The sequence below is a fragment of the Nanorana parkeri genome, unplaced genomic scaffold (assembly GCF_000935625.1).
Source record: "Nanorana parkeri isolate BGI_ZX_2015 unplaced genomic scaffold, ASM93562v1 scaffold1410, whole genome shotgun sequence".
Lineage (NCBI taxonomy): Eukaryota > Metazoa > Chordata > Amphibia > Anura > Dicroglossidae > Nanorana > Nanorana parkeri.
The window spans coordinates 2,031-13,468 of NW_017307678.1; the positions used below are offsets into that span (position 1 = coordinate 2,031).

At 40.2% G+C, this 11,438-nt stretch overlaps 1 protein-coding gene across 1 annotated transcript in view; it reads right to left on the reverse strand.

Moving 5' to 3' along the window:
- Positions 1-3,754: 3,754 nt before the first annotated feature.
- LOC108798122 (A disintegrin and metalloproteinase with thrombospondin motifs 19-like) overlaps positions 3,755-11,438 on the reverse strand; it is a gene marked incomplete at its 3' end in the record, with an annotated part of 178,172 nt that continues 170,488 nt past the window's right edge. The window contains exon 22 of the mRNA XM_018569844.1: positions 3,755-3,856. Within this exon, the coding sequence (XP_018425346.1) occupies positions 3,755-3,856 (102 nt within the window). The remainder of the gene's footprint in view (positions 3,857-11,438) is intronic.

The following is an 11,438-nucleotide window of genomic DNA, read 5'->3' on the forward strand; positions in this document are numbered from 1 at the left end:
GATCCTTACTTTATATTTATAAATGATATAGAGTTTGGGATTAAAAGTACCATTTTGTGCTCACAGATGTCACCAATCTATGCAGTGGAATAAAGTTATTAGATATCTTCAAGCAGACCTGAATGATTGATTGGGCAACTATGTAGTAAATGAGGTTTAATGTTGATAAATGTAAAGTTATACACTTGATCCCTATTAATACACAGCCCGGCATTATGTGTTTTTAATATTTTTTTTTATATGATTTCTTTTGTTTTCTTCATATTAAGGTTAAGATTATTATCAATACACCATGACACACCATGAAGACAATGCCTTAAAGGGACCTTTACCCCCGTTTACTAAAAATCACATCAGCAAGCAGCTTTGTATGCTGATATGAAATCATGTTACATTCATTAGTTAAACAAACATTTTTTTTCCTTTAACTTACAATTACTATTTTCCACTTCCTGGTCATCCTAGGCATTAGTGATGTAGCCCATGCCTAAGAGGTGCTTCCTGTGAAGGCTACATCACAGAGCATTGCTGGGAAATCTCATCTTTAAAGTGCAAAATGTCATGAGATCTCAGGGAACGGCATTTTTTCCCCTAAGATGACAAGCATGATCACATGTCCAGTCACATGTGCCAGAGTTCCAGGAAGTAGGGAGATGGATTAATCTGCCCTTAGTGAAAATGGCCACCATGACAAGAATGGGGACAAAAAGAAAAATAAGTTATGTAAAGGATGAAAGGCACCAATTATCTGTAAGTATATGTTTGTAGATCGCAATTACTAAACATTCCTAAAGGGGCATTTGTGGTCATTTTGAAGATAAGGGTAAAGTTCCTCTGTAACCTCCTCCATTTAAGCCATCTCATGATCATGAGATATCAAACCCAAATTCCCATTTGTAACTATTTGAGTCTTGTTTACTAAATTGATGTAACTATGAATATTTCAAAATCTGGTAGACAAAATAAAGGTCAATAAAGCTCCTGGACCAGATAGCTTATAGCCACGTGTCCTCAAAGAGTTACCCTCTGTTATTTCAAAGCCGATTTTTCTAATTTATAGAAGTTCATTGATGACTGGCATGGTATCAATATTGCCACAAGGCCAATGTGGTGTCTATGTTTAAAAAAGGATCAAAGTATTTATCAAGTAATTACAGACTACAGACCTGAAGCTTAAGACAGAAGCTTAATTTCCACAGTTGGGAAGATATTGGAGTTTGATAAAGCACCACAAGCAATTTTGCTAGAAAACAATATTATAAGCAATAGTCAACATAGATTCACAAAAGGCCGAAACTGTCAAACAAACCTACTTTCTTTTTATGAGAAACTAAGCAAAAACGTAGACAAAGGAGTGGCCATGTATATACTGTAGTATTCTTTGGCAATGCATTTGACACCGTCACAGGCAACTAATGTACTGTATAAGTTAAGGTCTTTGGGCTCAGAAACTTTAAACTGCAAATTGATAGAAAACTTGCTCAAAGACTGTATTCAGAGAGTAGTGATTAATGATTCATACCCTGAATGCTCTAAGGTTGTTAGTGGTACAGCCTAAGGTTCAGTTGTGGGATCCTTACTTTATATTTATAAATGATATAGAGTTTGGGATTAAAAGTACCATTTTGTGCTCACAGATGTCACCAATCTATGCAGTGGAATAAAGTTATTAGATATCTTCAAGCAGACCTGAATGATTGATTGGGCAACTATGTAGTAAATGAGGTTTAATGTTGATAAATGTAAAGTTATACACTTGGAGGCTAAAAATGCCTATGCAAAATACACTCTAGAGCAGGGGTGCCCACAATGTCGATCGCGATCTACCAGTCGATCGCATAGCGATCACTGGTAGATCGCCATGTCCTCTCCTCCCGCCTCTTCTCTGGATCCCCGCTGCTCTCCCCAGCGGGGATCCGAGAAGAAGTGAAGGAACCGGCGGCGGGGGAGGGCGGAGGACGGAGCCGCTGTCACTAACTAATGCAGAGCAGTGAGGAGAGAGAGAGACGCTCGGCCAGGATCTGACAGCCGGCGCCTCTCTCTCCCCTCACTGCTCGTCCGTTCTGTCACAGCGGCTCCGCCCCCCCCGCGGCTCATCGTATCCCCCTCTGCCCGGGAGAGCAGGGGGATCCAGAGAAGTTGCAGCCCCCCTGTGCGTGGACGAGCGGCAGAGGATCGGTACATGTCACTAGTATGTACCAATCCTCTGTGCAGGACAAACACTGGAGCGATCGGCTGATCACTCCAGTGTTTGTAAATAACTGGGGACACATAGTACTATGTGTCCCCAGTTATAAATGAATGAACAGGATGTGATTTACATCACCTCCTGTTCATTCATGAGTTTCTCAATGGGGAGAAGCACTCTGTACAGAGGCTCCTCCCCATTCAGAAACAGCTTGATAGTAAAATATTTTCTTAATGAATGGGAAGCCTCTGTGCTCCCCTCCCCTGCCATCAGTATCCTCCCTCACACACAACCAGGAAGTTTGGGGAACGGAGGATCGCTTTTGGGACCGGCAGCGGGGCGAGCATCGCTGACAGGTAAGTGTGGGAGGGACTGGGGAGAAAAAGGTACTGGGCAGTTTTATACCATAATGCACAGAATGCATTAAGGTAAAAAATGCGCAGACCTTAATACTACTTTAACATTTATAAGTGATACCACCAGAGATTGTTGATCCAGGGAATGTTCGATTGCCTTAGGGAAACAATAATTATTTTTTCCCCTATTGAAGCAAATTGGGTTTTTAGCCTTCCTCTGGATCAACTGTGTGTATAAGATTCTGTATATTGGGGGTTTTATATTTATTTATTCTTTTGTTTTTCTATTGGTTGATCTCGATGGACTTGTGCCTATTTTCAACCTGGCTAATTATATAGCTATGGTAAAACGACCTTTGGGTGCTCAATGAAAACCCCAAAATAGATATTTCTTCTTGGTACAGACTCTTTTATAGTTTAACAAAACTATTTAATAAACTAAAGGAAAGTCAAATTGTTTACAAAATAGATGTTTTAAATGTAATAGTGGCAAACCCCAAATGCTACCATTTGCACTAGAAAAAACTGATTTCATACAAGTAAATTCATTGAGAATCACTGATTTAAACCATGTCTTTTAGTAAAAGTAGAACGTTTTATATTTGTATGTATTATAGTCGAGCAATGGCGCTTACAAACAACAAACCAAGTTCAGAATGAGCATATGCAGTCTGCTTCGATGCTGTCAGAGTACACACAACAGGGCAGGTACTGTTATAAATGCCACTCTGCCATCCCAATGCCACATACCACTCAAAGACAGCTACAAGAAACAGGTAATACAAATCTTTTCCATGTCTTCTTGCTGTTAATTTATGGAACCATAGGTATTTGGCCTTGTCTGTTCCAATCACTGTTTTTCATACACTAACTCCCTAACTACAGGAAACAATGCAGGGAACTGTTATACCATAATGCCACACAATCATGATATGAACTTTGAATAGTGCAATGGGAGAGGAAATGATGGGTGGAGGCTCAACCCGTGGTCCAAACTGTGACCTTGGGGCTATAGGAACCATCAAGAAACATGCAAAAGGATGGGGTACAGGATGAGGGAAGAGGGGGGTGAGGGCTCAGAGGTTCAGGGTTCTGATGGCTGAGAGTCATGCATTCATTAGTGAAGCCCCCTTAGACTCGGACCACATACAAGGCACCCACCAACCCAAGAAAGAACACTGAGGTAGGTACCACAGGGCTGTGCTCTCACCTCAGGTGTACACAGGATCACATAGCACTTCTCACAATCTGCGCTCTCTTCTCCTCTTCCACCACCACCCCCAAGAGACATGGACCCAGAACTGTTGACATTCTACAGGACCCAAAACAAGTTGTCTTTGTTACTACCTGGCCAAAACTTATAATGTACACCCCTCCCTCCAGGCAGTGAAATACAGGCAATTACTTGACTTTGTTATTTACAAACATGCAGGCCTGAGATTTGGACATCTAAACCAGAGAGCTGGTAACCAATTCAAAAAGGAAGAATCGCTGGGCAAGATCCAGCAAGTTCCCAGTATGTTCATTAGGACTTACAATTGCCAAAAAAATTATAACTACTCTATGGAGATGTCTGCTGTATAATAAATTGTATGTGTGCTTGAACTGGTATCCTACCGCAGGTTATTGTATCCTACCACAATTTATTGTAAGAGGGATTTGCTTTAATTTTGGAAAGACTTCCTTTCACTGCCTGTTGTATCTCTAGTAGAGTAAATGATAGGACATTTACACACACAGGAAGCCAAACAAAAAAAAAAATACCTTAACTGTCATAACGGCTTATTAAAGTGGAACGATGTGCAAAAAAAAATGTACATACTGTATATGCTGCAGTCTGTCAGTGGCATCAGCACAGCAGCTTTTGTTCTTGTTAGTGCCCCTGTGACAAAGTTTTATTATCTGTTGATCCTTCTGAGTAGATCTGTTATTTTGCCACTTCCTTAAACTGGGTGTTTGTTCTGCAGTGGAATCACACCTCAGCATTGTCACCCTGAAGGTTTAAGTGGACTTAAGGTAACAGACACACAAATTGAAGCCCAACACAAGCTGATATGTTTTTAAGCAGTTACAGTAGTAACTGCCAATGTAGCTTGTTCCATTAAGGGAAGTGGAAAAATAATGGATCTACTGGTAGGGTGAATAGCTAATAAAACTTTGCTACAGGGGAGATTCACAAAAACTGCTGCGTTAATGCTATTGACGAATTGCACAAAAGTCAATTTCTATTATGACATTGGTTGAGCTTGTTTATTACAACACCATATAACACCAACAATTTACACAGTGCTTTACATATAGAACATTCACATCAGTCCCTGTCCTCAAGGAGCATACAATCTAAGATCCCTATTGCACAAGCATGCAGGGCCAATGTAGACAGGAGTCAATGAACCTTCCAACATGTCTTTGGAGCGTGGGAGAAAGTTTATGCAAGCACGGGGAGAACATGGAAACTTATTGAAAATAGGGTCCTGACCAGGGTACAAACCAGTGACCCCCAGTGCTGCAAGGCAGAAGCGCTAACCACTGAGCCACTGTTTTGTTGAGTTATGTTGACAGCAGCCTACAAATACCTGTTAGCCTTTGTGTTATATTGTGTTTTAGAGAACAGTGCTCCATTTTCAATAATCTATTAAAGGAGAACTATGGGGTCAGTGTTTTTCCCCATAGTTCTCCTTAGTGTAACGGGAGGACACAAACTAGCGTCCTCCCGTTACCCTAAGCTCAGTATACCGCGAGCTACAGCTCGCGGTATACTGAGACCACGCAGCCGAAGCGGATCCCGACGTTTAAACCAAAATCTGCTTTTCAGGCACTATGCCTCACTGTATACAGTTCTTGTAAGAAAAAAGTTTTTTGGTGAGTTTCAAAGTTTCTGAAGATCTTGCCAGTGACAGAATTTTCTGTTGCAGGCTGCCAAAGCTAAAGTAGGGTATACACGGGTAGATTTTTGCATGAATGTTCATATGAAAAATCCAGTTGGAACATTTGATACTGGCATTAGAGGCCCACTGCAATGCCACCTGTCTTGCCCTACCCTACCCTACTGGGAGAATAGATGTACCAGTAGGATAGGGTTGGGCAAGGCAGGTGGCATTACAGTAGGCCTCCGAGGTTTCTGTCTTCTATAAATGTACTTGGTCTTTAGCCTTGAACCCCTCAGTGAATCCTTAACCCTTTGTAATTTCTGATAAACATAGATAAAAGTATATTATTATTAGGTGGCCATGCAACGAAGTTGCAAGGATACCTATTGTATCTGTTCAGATTATTATTATTCCACCACTTTTTTCAAATGCCTGTAACAAGTGCTCTGTAAGTCAAAAACTCATGAAACTTTGCACAATGGTAGAGCCCTGTGCTCTGCAGAGCTTATTATAATATAAAGGTCATAGGTCACGTGCTCTGGCGGCCATCTTTGTTTAAGCAAACCTATGTCTGACAATTTTCAAACATCTGTTTTTTCATAACCGGTAAAGCTACACATATACAAATGAGTATGTGAGGATATATTGAGCTCCACAGTCGTCTATGTGTATTACAAGTCATGTGAATGCATGGTTTGGCAGCCATTTTGGATTGTGCAAACATCTGCAAACAACTTAAACTCTGGAACCATTGATCAGAATAACACAAAACTTTCCACATATATCCAGGGTGACCTCTACTACCACGGTTGAAAAACCAGGCCCGATCCCAAAATCAATATGGCCGCCACAAGCCAATCACTTTGTGACATTGCATCCAATTGCATAAATGTGCATTTATATCACTAGTGAAGTATGTTAAACGTGTTATACATATGATAACTCAACATCATAACTGCCAAATACAATATGGCATCCAGAGGTCACCAAGGTCGGCGGCCATTTTGAATTTGAATTTTTTTATAATTCATGAAATCATGTCCTGTTTTTTTTTTTAAATCTCTCTAACTACAATATCTTTTCATGCACTATGACCGGCTCTACTGCTTGGCCACCTTTATTGCTGCGTGCAGCTATATTTATTATTATCATTTGCTATTCACAAATCAAGCTATCTGTGTGTATTATTCCATAGGCAAGTTGGAATTATGTACTTTTAATTTTGCTGACACACTGGTATTTATCTCACAGCATTATTCCTTGCAAAGCACTCTTTTAGCATATTTGTATTAACACAAGACACAATTTAATAATTTAAAATAGTCAGCTTACTAACAAGTAACACTCTGCAAGCTACAGTAATATTAAATTAACAAGTCTTGGTTTATTTTGGAACATAAAAGTGAGTTACTATAAAATAACTCAGGCATGAAGTCAAGAAGCATGTTGCTGACAAAAGAAGTATTTGAATTCAGCGTACAACTCATATTATTCTTTGGCCTATCGTGTATGGCTACATACATACAGTATGGGCAGAGAGCATATATTCATAAAGGCCTGTTTTTATAGTTTGTATATAAATGCAACACTAAATTTCTGTGTTTTTAACAAACCAATCCTAAACTTGGCATAGAAGATTATTACTCATATTTATTCATTTAATTCACTGCCAAACACTCGAAGGTATATGTTGGAAATAGTAGATTTTCTAGAAGCCAATAGCTGAGGAAGGTGTTACAGCTAATTCCAACTGGCCAGGCACTAAAGAAGAAATTCACAAATTAAGAAGGTCAAAATATCAATCAAAAACCTATAAAAATTAAGCACTGTAGTTATGTGAAATAAACCAATAACTGCAGAAATACAGTTGTTTTACTGACATTTTAGCTATGCTACAGTAAAAAATAGGGTCCAAACTTGTTAGTTAGTGATTCCCATTGTACTGCTAAAAACTTATTAAAGAGGACCTAAACTATGAAGCTGTGGACAAAAAAGGCAGGCAGAGGAGAAAGGAATAGTAACCAGTATTGCCAATACTCTTTCTGAAACTGATCTTCTCCTATTGGTGACAACATGTCTTGTTCCACACTGTATCTCTGTGTGGAGGTAGCCATTTTAGTAAAGAGAGGGCCTTACTTCTTCATGTCAGAGTCTCCCCTCAATGACTGGTGATCTGATGACAGAGGAATAACTGAGCAGCAGCTAGAGAGGTTTGGAAAGCACATATTCACAGAATAGATTAAGCAGAAGACGTCATTACACATGCACGTGACATCATTACCCACGCGTGTAAGGTCACCTGCCGTCGGCCATCTCGGTGATGGACACCGGCTCAGAGAGAAGAGGATGTTCATCCGGCAGGAAAAGTATGCCACCGGGTCCGCTCTCATGGAGCTGTTAGGCTCTCAGTCCATGAGCAAATGCCCAACTTTTCAGAGGGGGTGAAACCCTCTTACGGTGTCACCCAGTGCGGGCCGCATCCCCTTGTGACGCCACTGTGTTTGAATACTGTCAACAGCTGCTAGAGTGGCTTAAAGTATATCTATACCTTAAGCCTTGTTTTTCATTTTGGATGGACTAGGGGAGGATTAGAACTCCTGTCATGTTTAACTGCAGTTGCAAGCTTCATTGAAGGGATTCCTTTACTTCCTGTCTGGTAAAAAGATTGTTCCCCAATTAGGAAGTGAGAGAAATGTCCCCAATCGAGTAAAACCTGACAAGAGTTCTATTCTCTCCGAAACGAATGCCCCTTTTATGCAGGTGGTCTAATTGGTTCCGCCTGTCAGTTTTTCAGGCGGACCCGATCAGACATCCAATGCTAGTCTATGGACAGCCAGGTCTAAACAGACGGGTGTCCATTTACATCGGATTACCTTCTACTTCGTCCAGGCCCGGAAAAACAAACAAAACAAAGTTCCGTTTTGCTGGACCTAATTGCGCTGGATCAGGGGTAATCTGATGTAAATGGACACATATACGTTTACATCTGATTCTCCATAGACCGACATGGGGTCCGGCAGTTTTAGTTCTTTCCTCCATTGCAAGATGAAGGGAGAAAACTGGACAGACACGGATGCCACTGATCCGTACTGCTCTAATTAGGAGGGGATCCATGCACGGATCTCCTCCTGATCAGACAATGTGAAAGGGGCCTAAAAAAATTTGGGTATAGATACACCTTAACTTAAGAAAATTTGTTCCACAGGGGTTTTCTGGAATACAAGTCTAAATTCCACACATGCTGAAAATCTCCAAGTCCTGCTGCTTCCACCATGATGCTCTTCTACTACAACTTTTCTATGGCTTGATAATCTCTTACCTATCCTGCTTTGGCTTCCTATCAAACTAAGAAAAAAATGTATCTGCTTTTCCTTAAGGCATAACTAAACCCAAGGATAAAAATTTTATACATTGCAGCTTAACAGTCCATATACTGTATGTAGCGAACACATTACTTTTCCTATATCAGGGTAAAAACATTTTTAGTAAGTACAGAAAGTACCTGTAGATCTTGCTAGAAATGCAGTGGCCTTGTAACATTTTGTGAGCTTTACTGAGGACACTGAAGAATGTAAACTACTAATTCCATCAACCACCACGTAATGGAGAAAAACAAAGGCAGACGTTTATGAATATTAACCTGTGTCACCATGTCCACATCTATGGATACAATGAAGCACTAAATAGGCACCCTGGGACCAGGGGTGTATACACCGCAAGACAAACTAATTTACCTGGGAGAGCTGTCGGGTAGAGGACGAGGAGGCGGGATCAGAGGCGGGGCGGAGGAGGGGCTGGAGCAGGACCGGTGGTGGGGCTGGGCCGGGGTTGCATGAGATGTGGCCCGACTAGCTGAGGTGCTGCACGAAGAAGCTGTGGGCAGCTCGGAGCTGCTCATACCCCACTATCTCACGGTGGGATGCTTCAGGTAAGAGGAGTAGCACATGTGTGCAGGGGAAGGGATCCTGCACATCCCACTATAGATCCTGCACAGCCCACCTGAGAATCATAGGAAGATATCCTTTCTAGTGGCAACTCAAAATTTTGCATTTACCTTTTTGCATTGGTGATTAGGACAATTATAGATAGTAAATCTCCATTAAGAAGATATGGACATCAATAAACATCTGAAACAGGATCTAATCCCTCACCATTACATCCAAATAATAAAAACAAGTATTGCTTTTAGGTATACCTTAACTCCTTCATCCTTTAACTCCTATAACACTGAAAATCTAAGCCTAAAGCTGGCCATACACCTATAGATTTTCTACCTAAAATTTTCGTTGCTGCCAAGAATCCATGTTCGATTCTAGCTCAAATAGCCCATCAAGCACAGACCAATGTTGATTTTGAAAAGCGTTTGTTAGCAATATCAACTCACCAAATCTGCGTACTCACAAGAGTACGCAGATTCTTCTGCCTATCTCTGATCTTAGTTCCAAATGTAATCTTCCTCTGCACTGCCAATTCACATATCTCCATATTAAACACTAAGCTTATTTTATTTCCCCTATGCTAACCTTCCCCAAACTAACACCTTTTGAGAAAATATGTCTGAAGGTTCCCCAACACAAACACAAGATCTCTGACATCTAAAAGCTTTTGGTTACTATCCCAGGATAAATTTTTCCTAAACATAATTAGATGTTGAAGTGGGAGGCATTGTTGGGGAGAGAGCTGGATTTGGAAGAGTGGGAGGAGATTTGGCTTAATGCAAACAGAACCTCAATTTGTACTCTGTACAAGGAAAATCAATACAAAATCTTAAACCATTGGTACCATATCCCAGATCTCTTACACTCTATCAACCCAACAATTCCCTCCACATGCTGAAGGTGCAACAATGCTACAGGTACCTTATACCATATATTTTGGGAATGCCCTTCAATTCAGACCTACTGGAAACAGGTGATGTCTCTGCTTAGAGATCTTGTTGATTTCCCAGTAGTCACGGATACTGTACACTGCTTGTTGAGTCTCCTTTTTCCACACATGTCCAGATATTCAACCAAACTAGCTAATCACATACTGACCGCCGGTAGATGTCTTATCTCCCTGAAATGGAAACAATCCTTCTCACCTGGATCTCTACAAGCGCATACACGACATTTCCAACATGGAATACCTAACAGCACGACTACGAAACACCTTACCTAAATTTATAATGCCCTTAAAAGTGTCCTAATTTTCCATATTAACTTGATGCACATAATGAGACCAGATATGTATTACATTATCTTTATATTCAGGACAAATAATGCTTTTGGAAGTGATGTAAAAGGCAAGTCCTAATGGAAAAAAGAAACATTGCATTCCTAGCTACTGATGTGCTCTTGGCTGGTGAAGCCATCATTCAAGATATAGCATGATCATTTAAAGGTTCTTACTCAGAATTAAAAACATGAAAATAGCTTCTGCCAGGGTTTAGATAGAAGCAAATATACTGATTTCAGCTTTGGACAGCTGTCTCTAAATTCAAGCCAGTATTTCCCAGATTCTACTCAGAAAGTAAATTAAGTCTATACGACTGCACATTGCTTCAGTGATAAAGAGTCAAACTTCTGTACATATGTTCCCTGTAGTAAAGGGAAGAACAAGGCTATTCGTACAAAGACTTTTGCAGTAGTTAGTAAATGTTTACACATGTCATTTGTTACAAACAATATGATACACTGGATATATTAAACTATGATGGCTGACTGTCAGGGACAGTTTATAAAGGTGCAGAATAATCAGTTCTAACAGGTCAGATCTCAGCTTTCAGACACTTAGAAATTAATCATCAAAGAACTTTCATGATTGTGATTGTACTAAGATTTTCTAGATTTCTAGATTGCTGACAAATTTATAAGAATGTGCTGTTTTAATCCTTAAACCCCAATTCCAATTGATTTTTTTAATAATTAGGTCAGCTCTTCTTAAAATTAAAAATGCTGCAATACTCAACTTATCAGCACCTTGCTACAATACTCACTTTCTCTCCGGTACTGTATATCAATGACTTACTGATCTGTAGTTCAG